Source organism: Excalfactoria chinensis, chromosome 4 (assembly GCF_039878825.1).
Source record: "Excalfactoria chinensis isolate bCotChi1 chromosome 4, bCotChi1.hap2, whole genome shotgun sequence".
Taxonomy (NCBI): Eukaryota; Metazoa; Chordata; class Aves; order Galliformes; family Phasianidae; genus Excalfactoria; species Excalfactoria chinensis.
Window position 1 is genome coordinate 7,809,247 of NC_092828.1, and position 20,892 is coordinate 7,830,138.

Sequence of the window (20,892 nt, forward strand, 5' to 3'; positions counted from 1 at the left end):
TAATTATTAACAGTCACATTCAATAGTCCAAGTATCAGCCTTCCTGAAGTTTAAAGGAAGAGTGAGCAGTATCGTTATATAATGATTTTGTAGACACACTATGACACTTCTGTCTGATAAAAATATTTGCCTGCAATATTTCATTAAATGCAAAGTTACCGTGTAGCAACTATAAGAGGTTGACAGCTGCCAAGAGCTGTGAGGTTGTTGAATAGGATAGTATTTCTGGAGCCCTGCCCAGAGTTAAGGCAAAATTTGACTCATCCTCATGCACACACTTGCAGTATATCTCTAAACTAAAATAAGGATTTAACTCCATCACGAGGTTCTAGTGTTATTTCAGAGCTAGGAATTAATGATAATATCAGTAGAAGCTGAGAGACTCTAGAGAAATAGGCAATCTTTCCATAGCTATACTCACTGAGACACCTGTGACGCTGAGTTGTGTTGTCCCAGACTGTACATGCATGTAATTATGATCTGATTATATTTGTGTTTATTTTTACTACTTCAGAGTATATTACCAAATAGTACAGTGGGGGGAAATTTAGGAACTGTAGAACAGGGATTATCTAAATCAGGACTGAATAATTCAGATCTATTTTTGCTTTCATGTTTTTCAGCTAAAAATCTTTCAACAAAAACAGAGAAAAAAATTAAAGAGTGAGAAGCAAGAAAATATGGAAATTGTGTGACTTTTACATGACAATTCTGTTCAACCTCCTTACATTTTAATATATATTTACTGGATCTTCACCTGTCTTGTATGTTCAAACTGTAAGCTTCTTTAGATCTATCCCGTCACTTACTGAATGCTCATGTATTTTTGAGTACAACATGAATCTCAGTCTCAACTAAGATTTTAGGCATCACTACGATAAAAGCAATAATAAGAAATATCTTCATGCAGATGAGTAACTAATACGTCACTGCTTGGATAGTTAATGTTTCAGTCTGCACGATGAAAAGATCAGTAAATAATCCAGAAACTGAAGTTGTTTATTTTTAGATAACTGGAGTACCACTTTTACAAAGCATCACATAATCCATCAGAATTGCTCCAAATAAGCCCATGAACTCCAAAGACTGTTTCTCGCATACATGGAACTTGATGCCAGTACTTCTCTAATCAAGCAGGTTTCAAAAATGCTTTTACTTCTACTGAGAAAATATGTTCTGTAATTTTTCACTTACCCAGTTTAACTGCTACAATGGAATTTCAAAAAGTATTGATGAACAATAACACAGTGAGAAATTTACGAACATGTGCTCTTCACAATCAGCATCAGCTTTAATTACAAGGCTTAAACTAGGCAGCTGAATTACAGTATTGCAGCCTATAGCAACAGAAAGCAATGGATAAGAAAAGGCTCAGAAAGAGAAGGAAGTTTATAGTTTCCAGCACTAAAACAGCATAAGAGTAACAATAGGTATTGCGGCTATTGTGGCAAAATACTGTCTTTTATTATCACTGCACAGGAAAACAACAGTTTGAAGGGTGCTTTTTTTGGACAGTAAATATCCCAAAATGCAATATTTGCTCTTACCACTGAGAAGCCAGTGAGGTAAATATATCAGTGGTTTCAGGCTCTTGGAATAGTTTCAACAGCTCTGGTTCAGCTGATAAGTCAGCAAGGATCCTTAATTCAATTTGTGAAAAATCTAGAAAAAGTGTGTCAGAATAAATCTATTGCTCTAAAACAAAAATCTCTGAATTTCAACCAATCTACTACAAAAGAAATCATTTGTTTCTTGTTCAAAAACAACAACAACAAAAAGAACAAAAAAATACCAAAAACAAACAGCTGTAGAAAGTGCATCCTTAAAAAGTTACAGTCCAGCTATGGACTACAAGGTACCTGACTCCATTATTATCTCCATTATTAGTGTCAATTCATTTTTATTAGCTCTTTGGTGCTACTGACAAGCATTACAAATAACCCACTTCCAAACCACACTAAGGAGTACATGTCATATAACAATATTAATTGATGCTAAGGGATTTTACAGCTTTTAAAAATGAAATGTCATGCAAAGAAGATGGGAAAAAAAGATCACAGAATGGAGAATATTAATGAGAATATTAATATGTATGAGAATAGTGATACATATTATCTTACCTGCTGCTAAAAAAGTATATCCTTTCTTTGAAACAAATAGTGCTCGTGGGGAAATGGTTAGTATTTCCTCTTCTTTACCTAGAGAGGAAGTAGACAAATGTACCAGATCCCAATCCAAAAATAGCATTGCAAACCATAGCAGGTTGTAAATGCCTCACCCAACACACAATTAAAAATACACAACTGACAATGTAAGCATCCTAGAAGAGCACCAACTTCCACTTATTTTACTTATTCATGTACAGCATCTCCATGTCTAGCAAACCTGCATGACCTGCACTCATTTCTCCATTTATTTTCCACTCCCCCCCACAACCAAACCCTCCCCAAAACTCCAGCTAACAAGCAACTGCAATGAATAACATAATTCAGAAGTCACTTAATAAAGAGACATGCAAGTAAGAAAGGGTCTATAGAACTGATCTACTTATAAGAAGTGTTTTAACTTTGGATATGCTGCTTCAGTGTGTTAGTAAAGAAATTCTGAGTTACAGGAAGTAAAGGAGTACAAATATTAAGAACATACAGCTGATACAAAATCCAAGTGGTAATGAATTAAGCTCCCTACAATATAACAATGCAGTAATGTACATTGAAAAGGTATTAGAAACCTCAGTGTATTCTCTGAAAACCACTTAGTTGTCTTGGTGCAAAAAGCAATTACTTATTTTGAACAACCATAGTTCATCTGACCAGAGATTATTGACAGCTGATACTATGAAAGTGAGGGAAATGAATGCCTCAATATACAAACAAAACATATACATGGTTTTTTGAGAAGTACATATAAGATCACTAACAAATTTGATTGAATTATTTCTGAAGAAGCCCTTGTGCCACTGTTAAACATTATGCCACAGATTTACACAGCTACTGTTCACACTTCTTTAAAAACAACTTAAAACCCAACAACATATAAAAATAAGCCAGGGAGATAAAATAGAACTACTGTTGAAGTTTTACACTGTTTTAGACAGTCCCCCGTCTTGCAATTTGTATTATATCAATTGGAGGGACAGACTAGCTGTGAAAAGGAAAGCCTGCTCTTATCTATGCAACAAACCAACAACATTTCCCAGCTATGACTAAAAGTGTTCAAGAAAGTTCATCTGGCAGATCTCTCCTATTACAGTCTACTTACATGACTTTTCGACTTCGTCACTTGGGTCATGATTTCTACATTCTGAATCACCTCCCTTAAATCCAATTCCATTACCAAAACCAACAGATCTGACTAACTACTCGCAATTAGTTGTGAGCTTAATTAAAATACCCAAGCTTTAGCAACTCCTTGGGAAAAGCCCTATGAGCTGAACGCACACAAAATCACCCCTAGAATGTTTAATAAAGTTAAGATGCATAATTTTCAGCCGGAACAGAAGGAACAGTGAGATTGTCCAGGGAAAGGAAATTTTAAACATTTAAGACTATTCAGATAAGTGCTGAAACAGCAAACGTTTCTCGAGCATAACAAGCACAAAGCGATTGTTTTAAATGTGAAGGTACAGCTTTCCATCAATAATCCATTCCGTTCTTTTGTGTTGGAGCTTTTGGTCCACTTCAAAATAGAATATTACTCAGCAAGATAAGGAGATGAAATTAACTTTTCATGTTTATATTGATATAACAGTTTACCTTTTATGTACTGTTTCTTTGTAATTCTCACTGGATGTTTAGAGATACCTTGAATGTTCTACAAATAAGAATAAAAATTGCTTAGTAGGTGAAAGTTTATAACAACATTTGTGAACAGTTTGTAAGAAGCATAGAAACATTCAAAATACTAATGCCAACAAGTTTTTTTGTCATAAATTAAACATTTTGTCTTTCAAAGGAATCTTCCCCATTCTGAACCAAATTCGTTTGAATATTTGACCTTCCTTGACAGTTGGGATTTCATAAGATCAGTTTCTCACCAACAGACTTTACAAATGCTAATCTCTGGACACATGATAGAACATAATCAGTAACACTTCTTATTACTACTATTTTTTTCATTTTTACCCTGCATTTTTCAATATGGAACATTACTTTCAAGAACAACATACATACAAACTCTGCCTTAAGCTAAATGAAGTTATTCTCCTCCAGCCCCTACACATTTCCCTAACTTCTATATCCACTGTTTTGAAAAGCGTAACAAAATAAGAAGCAGCTGTTTATTAAGTACCGCATATCTGTCAAAGTTAAAAGTGAGAACTAAGTTTATCAACAAGCATAATACAGGACAGAAGATTACTAGACCTTTGTTTAAAGATTCATGCTCATACATCTACAGTAAACTATGAAAGATGTCACATGACAGCTTCCTTCTGTTATGTTACTGTGCTTCCTTGTCTAGAGGGGTAACACACAATGGGAGAAAATGTGTATGAATCTCAATTTTCCTAATTCCAAGAAATTCATTTGCAAGTGGTTCAGGAATTAGACAAAAATATTATGTAATACTGTAAATTCAGAAGAAGGGAATAGTGCTATATGATAAGCAAACTACATTTGCTATGTAATTTTAACTCAAAATCACTACCCATCCCCCTAAGAGGGATGTAATCAAACTGCGAAAGGTATTAAAATTTGAAGTGGAAGGAAAAGAACCAAGCCCCAGACTTTCCTTATGCACTCAGACTTGAATGCAGGAACCTAATTTTTCCACATGTAAAAACAACTAAAATCACTAAAGTTATAAAGATCCAATTTTGACTTAAATCGTTTTAATGGTAGAGAGCACGTTATGGAGTTTTCAGCTGGGCTTACACGGTTACAACATTTGCTTAAGATAACTTCCAGCATAGATCCATTTACGGTTACAATCACTGATTATTTTCTTTAACTCACCAGATTCTAAATTCTTAACAAGATGAAGTGAGGATTTATTTCAAAATCTTATGATGGCAAAATAAATCACTGTACTGCCATCTTGACTTCACTGAAAGCATAGGCAGGAAGTCTGCTTTTAAAGCCTTTTTAGATGTGTTACAAACTATTCTGAAAAACATAATTGCAAGTGCAAAATGTACTTTCACTTGTAAATTAGCTAACAACTCAAAATTTGAATAAATCTTCAGGGAAAAAATAAGAAGCTCAGGAAACATGAAAGTGGCAATCATCACCTCTAAGACACTGGAACAGCTTAATAGATGCCTCTCACCTAACTTAAACATCTTTAGGTTAGTGTCTGGTTTAAACTAGCTGTCTAAGATCCCTCTACAGCCAGTAGACAAACACAGATATCTTGAGTGGGCAATTCAATCTACCTGTGCAAGACACATTTACAACAACTTCAGACTTGACTGAAAGTGATGTTTTCTAAAATTTTAGATGATCAGATTTCACAAGATACATTTAGTATAGGTATTTTAATTGATGGGCTAACAAGGAGACAATCTTCCAAAATGAAGACCTTGAGTTGTTGATTAGATGACTGTATTATTATAATCAAAAGCAGAAGATTGTTGTGGCTTTGGTAAATGACTATTACCACCCTGGATGACATAACAAAACCTCTGCTGTGGGCAGAGTTGCCCAGGTTTGAAGGATCCCTGTGATCAGAGGACAGTCTGTAATACTGAATGAAAGCAAGTGCTACACCCATCTTCCAGGAGGCCAGAAGGGAGGATGCAGAAAACTACAGGCCAGACAGCTCCTCCTCAATTACTTAAATTAGTCCTGGAAACTATCTGCGAACACATTAAAGTCAAGAAGATGATCCAGAGTAGTCAGCATGAGGGAAATCATGCTTAAGCAGTGATAACCCTTGTGATGAAATGACTAACTTGGTGGATGAAGGGAGAGCAGCAGATGTTGTTTACCTTGATGTTAGCACAGCTTTCAAAACAGTCTCTCATAAAAGTCTCATAGGCACACAGATGAAGTACAAGCTAGATAAGCAGACAGTGAGGTGGAGAGAAAACTGGTTGAAGTGCCAGGCTCAAAGGGCTGTTATAGGCAGCACAAAGTCCAGCTGGAGGCCAGTCACTAACAGAGTGTCCGTGTCCCGGTGGCCAATACTGCTCAGCACCTCCATTAGTGACCTAAATAACAGGATAGAGAGCAATCTCAGCAAGATGGTAGACAATAGAAAACTGAGAGGAGAGGCTGATGCAGCAAATGGCTGCATTGCCATACAGAGGAACCTCAACTGCCTGGAGAAATGGGCCACGAAGAGTACAAAAGAATTCAACAAAACTTGAATTCCTGCATGTAGGGAGGAATAACACTATGTGCCATATACTTTGGGAACTGACAGCCTGAGAAACAGCTTTGGAGAACAGGACCTGAGGATTCTGGTGAAAAAAAAACAAGTTGAACATGAGCCAGAATCAAGTCTTCGTGCCCAGGAAAGATGGCAGCATCCTGGAGTGCATCAGGAAAAACGTTGCCAGCAGGCCAGAGTAAAGGTGAGCCTTCACTCTGCTCAGCACTAATAAAATAAACCTGGATTGCTGGGTTCAGTTCTAGGTTCCCCAGTAGAAGAGAGACATGGACACGCTGGAGACAGTCCAGTCAATGAGCCACAAATATAATTCAGGGCTTGGAGCATACGTCATACCAATAGAGGCTGACAGAGCTATTTATCCTTGAGAATAGAAGCTCAGCAGAGGACATTAGCCATACAAATGCCTGCTCAATGGCAAGGTATAAAGAAGATGGAGCCAGATTCTCCTCACTGGTATCATGCAGTGATAGAAAAAGAGGTCGTGGGAAGGCAAATACAGGAAGCACCATTTAAACAGTGCTCAAACAGCAGTACAGGCTGCCTAGAGAGGCTGTAGTATCTCCAGTCTTTTTCTCAGACCATGACCTGAGAAATCCACTTCATGGACCTTGCCTAGCGCATGAGGGGTTGGACTAGATAATCTCTACAAGATCAATCCATTGTCGATGATGTTGTGATTGTATTAGTCTCTGCTGTTAGGCTCTGCATATAGAGGCATATAGAAAGAATGACAGGCTACTCCAGCAAGGACACTCAGAATGATGGACTCTTGACGTCTCTGTTACAGCCTAAAAATACACAACTTTTTCATACAGTTTTCAGCCAGAGGAGAGTAGATTTATCAACAAAAACACCATCAAATCAAAATTCAACAAACACCACACTGCTCCCATTTTGATGGGTATATCCTCAATCAGTTAAAATTTGTTAAGCTTTCCATTTTTGGCCTCCGAGTTCTATTTCTACATTTCAAACTGATTTTATAAACAAACTTGATAATTTCTTAGTTTAAACAGTACGTCCTTTCAGTTCTTTCACAAGATTGCAGCATAAAGATACATACTGGCTACAATAACTTTCAAGTCAATGAGGTTAGAAAACTGAATCAGAGGCTAGTGGTACCCTTCAATTATTTCATACTTTTTGTCAAGGTTGTTGCTTATTTCCCATGTTATATTTCACTTTCAGTTATTTCTATCAATGCAGCTAGCCTCTATCATATACATTTATAGCAGCATAAATAGTGTTTGTTTTTTAAATAAGCCAGCAACCTTAGTCAACACAGCTAACTCCCTGGAAATAAATTTGTATATGTATACAGTGGCATCTATATTCATGTGTATATTTATATTAGAAAATTGCTAGTCATCTACTAACTGCTCAGATCTGCATGTTTTTAAAGTATGCAAAATGCAACAGAAAAAAGCTGGTAAGTTATTGAAATAAAAGGGAATGAGAAGAATGTTGGTAGAATATGGACATTTGATTCTGATTAATTTCTGCACTAATCTAAGGATTTAATTAAAAACAAGAACAGAGACAAAAATTACTCAGGGAGATAAAATTATCCATTCGTATATTAACATGGTGTGGTTACATCATGAGTGAAGACCAAAAACTGCTGAGGAGTCAGATGGAGCAGATCTATGAAAGCAACCTTTTTTTCCCAGCCTTCACTCAGGTCAGTTAAAGTTATTACTTGCAATGCAGAGCCAACAAGACTGAGCCCTGAGCACACTCATGAACTCAGTTCACCAAAACTGTCTGGCAAGTGACTCACTGAGAAGGTATACAGCACAAAAACTGCCATACTTAAACACAGAAATAATTATTTTCTCTAACTTCTGTATGAGACAATTTTAAGATACTCTGAAGATCTATTTTTTAAAATACACATATTTCAATAAAAAGAGAAAATGAAGAAGGCCGTGGCAGCAGTATTATTCTGCATACATACATTCCTAAGCAAGTCTTGACTTATCTGCAATTGCCACCTAGTGGCTAGCTAAAAATCAAACACATTCATTTTCCTGATTACAGACAATATTGAATTTGAAACCTAGATAACCATTGTCTCTTTCTTCCCTCAAAAAGAGGAAAATGCATTTCTTGAATTGGTAGAAGTAGTACTTAACGATGAGTACCTACCAGTCACAGCCAGCAGATGCTAATGGTTAACACAGGAGAACTGAGGACAGTAAGACGGCATAGAAGTCAGCAAGATGACCTCTGTCCGATTCCATCTATCTTCAGTGATCCTCACGTGAGCCATTTTTTATTTTTTGTTCCAAACCTGAGAGAAAACATCTGTCTCCAAAACTCTGGGGGAAATTTCTTGACGTTTCATGACAGGATGCTGACAACTGGCAGGTTTTCCACTCATTCACACAGGAAAAACAAACTGTCAGCTGAGAAAGACCACTGTGATAGGGATGTACATTTACAGAGATCATTTTCTGAAATTCTGAAGGAAGCCAATGACAGAGCTTTCAAAAAGCAGCACTCTGAAAACAGAACCATCCAAGACAAGAAGGGTCTCTTGCTATATCTATCTTTTGATCTTCCCCTATAAATCTATTCCATTTTTATCATTCTTCATTTCTCCCTTTTTCTTTTTTTGTCTTGTCAGAACTCTTAAAGCTTTTGAAGAAATTGTTTTCCGAGTGAGAAACAGGAAGAAGAATAATGCACGATACTTTTGTTGTATTGGACCAATGAAGCTTATTCTCAGATCAGAATTAGACTTACTGCCCTTGCAAATAGTAATTCACTAGAAAAGAACATGCTAACAGTTCGAACTTTTGAGAGCCTACAAGACAAGATGTAATCTGTGCACGAGTTACATTTAAATTATTATTATTATTGCCTTCTCACAACACGAGTCTCCAAGCTTCGAGTAATTTCTACAAATATATTCTTAGAAATCCTACTGTCGGAATATTTCATACAAAGAGCAGAACATCTTCAAGCAGGACTTCAAAACCTGCATCAGTACACAGACAGGTACCAACAGACAGCTTCCTAAAAAACTGGCACACATTTACACTGATGTGAAGATAGATGCATTTTTGCAGATTGCTAGAGACTTGATACTTGAGCATGAAATTTGACAGTGAAAATGAACTTAGTCGGCCATGAGCTCTATTAGATTCCTCAGTGTGGATGTGGAGGTACAACAGTTGTGACCATACAACAACTCAGTGATACTATTAGATACCCATAACAGAATATATAACATGCCCATACAGGAGTTGAAGCATGTGTGGATAAACAGTGGAAAAATGAAGACTGTGGCAGATTACAAGTGAATAGCACTATTTGTCTCTTGTAGTGAAAATATCACACTAAAACTGCTTTCTGGTTACTATAAAATTGCATGGAAAAAGACTTTACAGAGTTCCAAGAGGCACAACACAGAATACAGATAAACTTCCATAGCACAGTACTCTAACTTATGATTATTACTATAACAACTTTAAAAAAAACATCTTGTAATTTGCATCGGAAACTACATAGCTATAAAAACCACTGATGTAAACAAAGGCAGTGTTAAGTTCTTGCTGTCACCCACAAGCTCCCATCATTATCGTATCAGAAATAAACACAGCCAGTTGTACTGACTGTATTCCAATACAGATTTCTAAAAGGCAATCAGTGCACAGCTTTGGAATCTGCAGCAGCTCTAAAACATCACTGGCAAAGGCCGTTCAAGGGATAAAAATGATTCAGCAAATATCCAACTGCCTGAACAATGCCCAGTCAATAGCAGCAGGCACTTAAAAGTTGGCAATTTAATTTTTACTGCATATAATGGAAATCCAGTATCTTAGAAATTTGACAGAGCAAATGGAGGTATGCAATGCCATAATCACCCGAGCAAAGAGACACTTAACAGGAAACTTTATCATCTAAGCCTCTCCAAGGGGCTTTTTGCCAGAAACTAAAGGAGAGTGAAGGAGGAATTGGGCCTCTCAGTTGATTTTTAGCACATCGTGAAAAACATTTTACCTGCTATTACCCTGAGTGGTACAGAATCCCACGTTTTCTTGCACTGTTAATTTTGATGTTCTGTTTTTATGTTTATGTTTAGTTTGCAGAACTAGTAATGACAGACTCTCTCTTTTCCTGTGTTTTTAAAAGAGAAGCATTTTTTGCATGTATTACTGTATAGAAACAGATTTATTCTGGCTACACATTATCGTTCTTTAAATACCACACAAACCACAATTATACATACAAAGACAGTCCTAAATAAAAGACAAGTTATCTACATAATCGCTTCCGTTACTGCAGAATTACAGCCCAGATGATATCCCAAGCTTTACTGAGCCAGATGGGAAACATTATCATATCAAATGTTATCTATGCATTGGATACACTACGCCCACCATGAGATGCATGCACAAATCAGAAGCCTTTCTACAGAGATCACCAAAGACATGAATATACCGTGTAAAAGGATATGAGGAGTACATGTGATGCTAAGAGAACAAAGGTTTATGATACAGAACCCTTATTTGTACAGTTCGATATTGAATCAATGTGATTATCTGGAACATCAGACATCAGTGTTATACTGCTACTAATGTGACTTCGTGCTGTTGCTGTCCCGCTTGTAACTAAAAGAGTCTTATTGAAATGTAAACATAATGTAAATTCTTATCACAAAAGCAACTGAACTACAGCCTTGATAACACACTTATTCTTTCAAGTATATTTCCCTGTCAAAACAAAAAAACAACCAAGGAGTAAGAAAGAACAAATTGAGAACTGTCTCCAATGTTGTAAATGCAGCTCATTTAATTGCTGAATCCAGGACCTAAAACACATTTCTAAAAGTAAAGCAGCAATAAGAGACTGTAAAAACTCTAAACACATAAAACGAGATACTATTTTAGTACTATTAGTGCAGTCCTAACCAGCATGCAACTCAAGAGCACTGAAAGAAATATACTGAAAATAAACATGACAAAAGGAAAATACATTTTGAATGCACTTCATACTCAGAACAAAGACCAGCTGTAAGAATGAATGCTCTGACTTTATCAGCATATCAGAGCAATAATGTTTATACCTAATAGAAAATATGACACTAAATTCCTTTGATGCAAAGGTCCAAGAGAGTGCATAGACTGTCATCTCAAACCAGACATTCCCTTTTAGTAAAGCCAACGTCAGAGCATAATTACCTAAAAATGAATTTGTCAGCTTAAATGGCACTAAAAAAATCTTTTGGGAAGACGTTTTACATGAGCCTTGAACATACCTGACTTCCCCCTATCCTCAAGGCATTCCAATAAACATACTTTTAAACAAACAAAAGACAAAATGCACTCAAAACCAATGCAAATGTAAGATCCACACTATCTGCCCACTTGAAGAAATCATTCATGTCACTACATCAGGATATGAAAATATACTTACAAAACTGAACTCATAATAGTGCAATTTCAAAAGTAGCCAAAGACTTTATTCTTAGCATCAGCTGTCAAAACCTTTTATGAATCATGGAAGAAAGAGACAAAAGAAGGATGCTTGGGTAGAGGTGAGCTTCTATACAAAGCTGAAGTACCAAGATGAAATTCTGTTTGTGCAGGGATGTAAACTTCCACAATAAAAATAAAAATTCGGCAGTGTCACAGATTAGACTGCAACACAATGAGACCTGGAAATTCAAGAGCTGTCCCTACAGTTTTGATTGCCTGATACTCACAGTCTGCCTTGCTCAGTTGTGCATGTGTGTAGGGGTATGTTAAGGATGTAAAACCTATTGGAACAGTGTTAATGGAGAGAAAAAAGTACACAGCATCTCATCCACACTGTCCATAAGCCACAGGACAAACTACCCCAAAACTACACTTGAGTTTTAAATGACTCAGTTCATTCCTTCACTCCAAAAGACAGCCCAGAAGAATACACTCAGTGCTGATACACATACAGTGTCCCTACTTCAAGAGACTTTCTATTTTATTGGAACTAAAACCAGACAGGTGATTTATTATTCATATTCCAGACACCGATAGTAACACATGACTTCTAATAAACAACCAAGCAACTCTCTATAATGCGTTCAATACCAGAAGCTATTACTAGATATCCTGAAATACATTCAGTATTTTAGGTTTCATGTGGCTCTTCTTTGAGCAAATTAACATTCAACATATCCAAGTTAATTTCTTTTTCTAGTGACATTTCTGCTCTCCAAGTTAAAGGCTACCGAACACTTTGATACATTGAATTATTTATTTCTTTGTCTGTTTGGATAAGCTGGTAAAACTACTTTTCTTGGAGTGAAATAGCAATGTTTTTATTTCACTTTTTTTTCTTTTTTTCCCCCAACTGCTCTAAGGACATAAAGAATTTTACTCATCTCCAGCATAACTTTTTGATACTCAAAGGAAGGAAACATCCCCAAAGCCCATTGCTTTATGTTTTTTAATTTAAAGATACAAACATATTCTGAAGTATAGAAGTGTAAATTCATTAGTAACAGTTCTCTTTGATGCAGAAGACTGGAGGGAAAAATCTTAATACAGAATACCTACTTCTAGCACTGAAATTTACATCTCGAACCAAATCATAGTATTCCATTATATGCAGTCTTCTACAGCAGTAGACTACAACATCAAACATGTCTCTCTTTTGTGAGGTACTATATTACATGATATATACATTATATAATACTTATTTGTGACAAAAGTTTTAGTTGTGCAACTCACGTTGAAGAAGGAATCAAATGAGAAGCAGCAATCAAATGAGAGGGAAGATTGTACAGTTAAACTAAAGTAGATGCATGGAAGAAAAGCCACTGAATTCAAGTTCTACCAAGAAACCTTCTCTAAGTTGCTGCAACGGAAATGTAAAAAATCACAGAATCACAGAATTGTAGGGGTTGGAAGGGACCTCTAGAGATCATCGAGTCCAACCCCCCTGCCAAAGCAGGCTCCCTACACCATGTCACACAGGTAGGCGTCCAGGCGGTTCTTGAATATCTCCAGAGAAGGAGACTCCACCACCTCCCTGGGCAGCCTGTTCCAGTGCTCCGTCACCCTCAGCATAAAGAAGTTCTTGCGCACATTCGTGCGGAACTTCCTATGCTCTAAACATGTTTCCTAGGCACTCGCGGACCACCTCTTCCCTGACTAAAGGGAAATCTCCCATTCCCCAGACTCTCTCATCAACCTCCAGGGTCTGGGATTCCTGAGGGAGAGCCCTTTCACTGCAGACAGAAGCAAAGAAGGCATTCAGTATTTCTGCCTTCTCAGCATACCCTGTTACCAAAATGCCCCCCTCACTTAGTATGGGGTGCACATTCTCCCTAGCCTTCCTTTTGCTGTTAACATACTTAAAAAAGCCTTTTTTATTATCCTTTATCACCTTAGCTAGATTCAACTCCAGGTGGGCTTTAGCTTTCCTCGTCGCATCTCTGCAGTCCCTGACTACATCCTGATATTCTTCCCAAGTGGTCAGACCCTTTTTCCACATATCATGCACTTTCTTCTTTCCATGGAGCTTGCACATGAGCTCCTTGCTCATCCACGCAGGTCTCCTGGCACCTTTTCCTGATTTCTTAGTTACAGGGACGCACTGATCCTGAGCTTGGAAGAAGAGCCGTTTAAATGCTAACCAGCTCTCACAGGCCCCCTTGCCTTCTAGCACCCTGGCCCACGGGATAGCCCCAAGTAGGTCCCGGAGGAGATCAAAGTTGGCTCTCCTAAAGTCCAGGGTAGCAATCCTACTTTTTGCTTTGCTTCCTCCACTCAGGATCTCAAACTCCACCATCTCATGGTCGCTACAACCCAAGCTACCCCCAACTTTTACTTCCCTAACAAGTCCTTCCTTGTTGGTGAGAATAAGGTCCAGCAACACCCCACCCCGCATCTGTTCCTCGACCACCTGCATCAGAAAGTTATCTTCAATGCACTGCAAGGATTGTCTGGACCGTGCATGCCTGGCCATGTTGGTCTACTAGCAAATATCTGGACAATTGAAGTCCCCCATAAGTACCAGTGCCTGGGAGCATGACGCTACTTCCAGTTGCTTACGGAAGGCCTCATCAACCTCCTTCTCCTGATCAGGGGGCCTGTAGTACACACCCACAACAGTGTCACATATCATGTGAATAAGCTTATCTTTTGACAGAAACCCACTTAGAGGCAAAAATATATGTCATCCATACATCCACACGTGGATTCATCTGAATGAAGACCACAGAGTTCATCTGAAAAAGAAATCCTGTTCTGTGCCTCTTATCTGGTCATTTCCCCTTAGACCTGCAATTAAAAACCTTTAAAACACTAAACGGAGTCACAGAGAGAAGACAGATATATTCAGTTCTTTTACAAAACAAATAATACACACATAAAGAAACCTTTGCTTGGAATATAATCATCCAAAACTGCATGTGAGATGTAGTATATGAGATGTTTTCCTGTTTGAACTTCCACAAAAGCAAAGCATCTGCCAAAAGTCACTCCTGCCACAAGTATATACAGAAAAAAATTATAGCCAAAATGAAGCACAAAAAGCCCAACTATCACAGCCATAAATGACCTGACTTCCAGAGTAACAGAGTGATTCTATACTGCAAGGCCTGAAGTCAAATTCCAGAAGAGAAGGGATTCTTCTTGTGCTCTTCCTCCTTTTCTGTAAGCCCCGGGTATGCCCTACGGTTCACCAGTCCTTTACAGGGAGGGATTTATAAACATCAGGAACTTATTATATAGAAGTCATTCTGTAGCAATCTAGAAGGTACATGTGTGGCTTGCAGATCTCACATTCTACATCAATTTAAGGTAAAAAAAAAATAAAAAATTAAAGTTTCTGATGAAATGTTCATGGAAATTATTCACTAAAATTACTCATTAACATATTTTTCTGTCTTCCATTTACATACAGTATGGCTATTGCTAGACTTACTAGAACATTTCCTAAGTTAAGGTATGCAGTATGGTATCTAAATTACCTTATTGTTAAAATTTTAATTTAAATTTTAAAAGGTTCACTTACTGGATGTTTGGATGAAAGTCTGCCAGTCACAGTTCCTGTTTGATTCCATGTAGGACAAATAAATCCCTGTAGTCAAATAAAATAATACCCCTCACCATCTCCCAAAGAAGAGGGAGATTTCACACATCCAAAAAGGACGTATTTCTCTACTTTAGTTAATGTAAACTTAATTAAAACACACTGCAATTAGGATTACAAATTTAAAAAGAAATGCTATCTAATTACATATACATTACAGTTCTTTAACTGTAAATACTGCAATCATTTCTTAACTTTTATTTTAAGTCCCATGTTTTAGAATTGTTTTTTAATATATATTACCTTTCTCATGCATGTTCTTAGTCCATCCACATAGGTTGATTTCATTTTACGAACCTAAATTATATAAGACCATTAGACAAATACTTATACATAACAATAAGATCTACACATCAAAAACAATCTAAAGTGCATGAGACTGTTCCATAGACTCTCTTAAAAGACAGTCTACCCTAGGAAAAAAAAAATGGGTATATAATCACTGTTGATCTACTAAGATAAAATAGCAGAGTGCTAAGGTATACACTAAAGCAGATCTATGAAGGTACTAGCAAAAGCCCTATTGGAATTCATTCTTTTACACTTTATGCCTCCCAGTCAATGAACTACACAAAAAGCAGCACAAAAAATAGAAGCATGGATTTTATTTATTTATTTATGTTGGAAACTGATGTACTGAATACCTAGACGTTAAGCATAAGAGCTAACTAGGTAATTTGGGATTTTCAGGAGGCTCTTGTCACCTTGTTTGTTTAGCTGTTAATAAGTTCTATTTTTTGCTAATTTTGCTTGACTATAACTACATCATGTAAAACCAACAGCTCACCTGCCGGTATTCTAACATTAGCTTAGGCAAAGGATGAAGATCTTGCAACTTACTTAACTGTAAAATAAAGAATCTGAATTACTGTTATGTCCTTTTGTTAAGTGGTATTATTTAACTATCTTAACTTCACCATTAGAACAAGGATTAGTATTTCATACTTAACAGTTAAATAAAATATAGCAGAAGTTCTGCTGGAGGAAATTCACTTGCCAAGATGAAAGAGGATGAAATGTTTGTCTAAGGATATAACAGTTTAACAGTCTCAACACAGACCCAGAAGAGTCTTCACTCATCCCTTCCTTCTGCAGGAGGGGTGGAGATTATCCCCTTGCATTTTGTTTCCCTTCCCATTTCAGACAGAAACAAGAGACGTAGGCATGAAAACTTTTCCACAAGAACATAGAAAACAATAAGGCATGTGGAGTGGGGGGGGGACTGTCTATCATCATTCATTTCATTTTTGTGCTAGACAGCATCTAAGCAAGAGAGAACGTGGAAAAGTACGCAATATATTTATACATGTATTCATGAGTGGATAATAAACATGTATGTAAGTAAGTGTATTCATACAATGAAAACCTAACAGCAGAGTTCCCTTTTGTCCCATCATACAAGTTCCAGGAGATTTCAAGATTACTTAGATTGTAAATTGACATAAAAATTTGTAAATAAAAAGAATCAAAGGAGATTGTATATGAAGAGGTACAACAAAAATTTCCAGAACTACACAGTTCAGATTAAATAAAATTATTCAATTCTATCAGAATCAAGATTTTCAATCGTAACTCTTTTCTTACTACTGGGGATAAATGATTTATTAACCAGTCTATAGTTACGTAGATTTGATACTAGATCTATGTAAAGTTGATACAAAGTGCTACAAGGTACCATGAATTTCAGATCAGGAACCTACAGAGTATTTCCCTTGACATAAGTGTATTCAATACAAAGCTGTTTTTCTGTCTTACGCAGTAGAATTCTCTTTCCATTCTTGGTCCCTCTCTGTCACTTCTGGCATAAGTAGATCAAATGTGATTAACATAGTATCAAAATAAAAGAAGATTGGAAGGGAAACTAGACAAATGACAGCTTGACTGACATACAACTTAGAAGCTTTTCTAAATAATGCAGATCATTTAAAAACCTCATCTCACCACAGCTTCTGAGGTGGATGCAACTTGCTGTCTTTCAGTTCTGGGAATTTTCTCACACACAGTATGCAGTTTTAACTTTTCAAACAGTACCTACATTAAGAAAAACAATTCAGTGCTTCGAGTGATGTAAAAGAACAGAAAATCATTAGATTCCTGAACTCCAGTCTATAAAAGAGATTCCAAGCAAAGTAGAGTGTAATGCAGAAAAGAGAAAAATAACAGAGTAAAAAGATCTAATCTTTACTTTTAGAATATTATTTCTGAAAATAGTGCACTTACTAAAACAAAAAGCATTACTGAAATTCATTCAAATACAGATTAGCCAAACTGTCAGATTTATGAATTAGCTGAGATGTCTTCCCTTATAATCAGAAAAGATAATTAGAATCTAGGAAAGTAGTGAAGAATCAGAAGTTGTAAGAACAAATTTATATGCTTTATAATTCCTTTGCATCAGTAACAGTTTACAGACAGATAGATTAATTAATAACAGTAGTATGGATATTACCTCTCTGAGTTGAGTACTGCTGGTCAGAAGGAATCGTTCTCCAGCAATCTGATGGGCTTCCTCTTCAAGTTCCTTGAGTCTCAGCTATAAATTAGTACATCAGAATTATTCCTTTTACAGATTTTCTTCAATATTCTGTTCTCTCCTAGATTAGTGAGTATATATACCTCATATTTCGTTACTTCCTACATTAATAAGTATATTGGACTACCACTTATAAGTGAGATACCACATTGTTGACTGTCAGCTGGTTTAATGGATTGCTCACATATCTTCTATCTACATTTCCTTGTGCACTAGAGAGGGGATTTACTGCAGGAAAAAAAGCACTAACATCTGTGGGAAAAAACAAGGATAAAATTTACCCCCAGGATCTCTGATGTTTTTCTCAGTTCTTGTTTGTCCACATGTATTTTTTGAGTTTCCATCACTGCAAATACAATTAAATCCTGAGAACATTTGCAATTGATGATTTTAATCTTGCATGCTACAAAATGGAAACCCTAACCTGTGTGAGTGTTCACAGGCATTACAAGGATAATGTAATATTTGGTTATTATAACATTTTATTTCAGTATAATAAACAGCTGCATGAAAATGGTAAAAAGATATTTGGGACTGAATTTTCATACCTGCCAGAACTTTGATTAGTGGAATCTCTAATTTGCAAAATAATTTCCACAAACCTTGGACCTGTAATGTAAGGTACAAATCAACGCCAGTATTGGCAAACTTTATTCTAAAAACGGTACAGTAGTAGCATTACATAGATCAGTTTTTCAGTAAGTAGTATTTCATGTTCTGTATCACAGAATCACAGAATTTTTCAGGTTGGAAAAGACCTAGAAGATCATCTAGTCCAACCATTACCAATACTTCCCAACTAAACCATATTCCTCAACGCAACATCCAAACGTTTCTTGAACACTCCCATGGTCGGTGACTCTACTACCTCCCTGGGCAGTGCATTCCAATGCCTGAATCATTTATTTTTATAAACACAAGGCTGTATGTAGCATGAAATACTAGTTAGTGTGAATGACTGCATCTGAACATTACATTCAGTTATCAAGTTATCACATTGTTTTATAAGGACAGGAAGTGTAATGGTAATTAAGAAATTTACACACCATATTTCTACATTATTTTTAGTGTAGGGTCCACATTTCTTCATTCTTTTTTCTTGTGCACTTGAACAACTAAGCAACCACTCTGAATTCAATATTTTCTTTTCAGTAGGAAGATTTAAAATGGTGGGATTATTCACACAATTTAGTCACAAAGAAGAGGATAGGTTTTTTCCTCTGACCACTCTGACCAATCAGACAACAAGAGATCTCTCAGTTTCTGTAGGCTTGTGTTTGGTGCTGCTGTACCTTAAGCGTTTCCATTACCTTCATTCACAGATAGAACAATTGCTTGGCCACTTAAAAAAACAAACAAACAAAAAAAAAACAACAGCCCAACATGGCTCCATCAGCTAATTTTCTCATCCCTTACACTATAATTTACATCAGTCTCAAGGAAAGCCTCTAGTATCTAGTTTAAACAGCCTGTAAACAGCCTGCAAACGTGTTGTTGTTGCTGGTCATTAACGTCAGCACCTGACAACAAGCTTTAAAGAGCCTCAAGGAGAGCAGAAGCTAGCTTCCGCCCACAGCTTACCCCAGCGTGGTAGTCACTATCTCTGCTCATAGTAAGCTGTGCTTATAGGTAGTGGCTGAAGTAGTAGGGGCTGTAAGTATTAGCCTTTAGTTTTTCCTACGCTCTTCTTGCTGTTCTTGGGACTACAGTATAATCATGGTCTCCACCAGGAAGAGATCCTACTCTTCCAAAACTGTGGCAACTCAGACAGAGGGCCAGGCCAGAAATGCCGCAGTTCAGGTTTCTGGCTGTATGGAGTGCCTGGAGTTGTTGCTGCCTGGGGAGGGTGGCAGGGCCCCCACCTGCGTGAGATGTGAGCAGGTGGACGAGCTGCTAAGCCTGGTGGTGAAACTCAGGGAGGAAGTGCAGTGGCTAAGGGCCACAAGAGAACGTGGGAGTAAGAAGCAGGGTGAGGAGCATGGAAAAAACACCGGGAAGGTGGTGGACCCCCTGCCCTATCACAGGAGGACAATCCCTACCACTGAGAAGGGCTGGCAGAGAATTCCAACTCGCCGTCGTGGCTATCCCCCCTGCCTACCTGCCCCGTGTCCACCACTCTCCCTGAGCAATAGGTTTCAGGCACTGGAAATCAATCAGGAGGTGAGTGGAGAGAGGGTGGAGGAACTACCTAAAAGGGAACCCCCTAAGCTGAGTAGGTCCTCGGATGGTGATGATGGTAGTACTCCTCAGTTGGTGGTGCCCCCCAAGTCCATCCGTTCCTCACCCACCATTAGAACATCAGCAACAAAGAAAAAACGACGGGTCATCGTTATTGGTGACTCTGCGCTGAAGGGAGCAGAAGGGCCAATATGTCGGCCAGACCCTCTACATAGAGAGGTCTGCTGCCTCCCGGGTGCCCGGGTTAAGGATGTAAGGATGAAGCTTCCTTCCCTAGTCCACCCCTCTGACTACTATCCCCTATTAATGTTCCAAGTTGGTAGTGATGAGGTAGGCAGAACTTCCATGAGGACTCTGAAAAAGGATTTCAGAGCTTTGGGGCGACAGGTAAAGGGTTCGGGAGCACAAGTTGTGTTCAACTCTATCCCACCTGCTTCAGGGAAGAATGAGGGATTCAATATAATGGGCCAACAGATCAATACCTGGCTCCGAGCTTGGTGTGCCCGGCAGGGGTTTGGGTTTTTTGACCTTGGGTTCCACCGGTCAAAAGGGATCTTAAGGAGAGAATTGGGTAGGTTCATCCAGAGGGCTTTAAACTAGTTATGAAGGGGGGTGGGGCAGTAGCTGGGGTCACCAAAATGGAAACTGCATGCAATGTCCCTGTGCTTGCAGGAGAGGGGTATGCTTCTAAACCCCTAAGGTCTTGGCCCTTGGTGAAGGAGGAGGATGACTTGCCTCCTTGTAGGAAAAACACGAGG

At 37.7% G+C, this 20,892-nt stretch overlaps 1 protein-coding gene across 1 annotated transcript in view; it reads right to left on the minus strand.

Moving 5' to 3' along the window:
• POLN (DNA polymerase nu) overlaps nt 1-20,892 on the minus strand; it is a 78,883-nt gene that overhangs the window by 41,575 nt on the left and 16,416 nt on the right. Inside the window, exons 8-17 of the mRNA XM_072335127.1 lie at nt 18,505-18,565; nt 18,238-18,302; nt 17,873-17,956; nt 17,365-17,454; nt 16,211-16,267; nt 15,667-15,720; nt 15,346-15,411; nt 3,756-3,813; nt 2,121-2,198; nt 1,548-1,662 (exon numbers count right to left, since the gene is read on the minus strand). Coding sequence (XP_072191228.1) covers nt 1,548-1,662; nt 2,121-2,198; nt 3,756-3,813; nt 15,346-15,411; nt 15,667-15,720; nt 16,211-16,267; nt 17,365-17,454; nt 17,873-17,956; nt 18,238-18,302; nt 18,505-18,565 — 728 coding nt within the window. The remainder of the gene's footprint in view (nt 1-1,547; nt 1,663-2,120; nt 2,199-3,755; nt 3,814-15,345; nt 15,412-15,666; nt 15,721-16,210; nt 16,268-17,364; nt 17,455-17,872; nt 17,957-18,237; nt 18,303-18,504; nt 18,566-20,892) is intronic.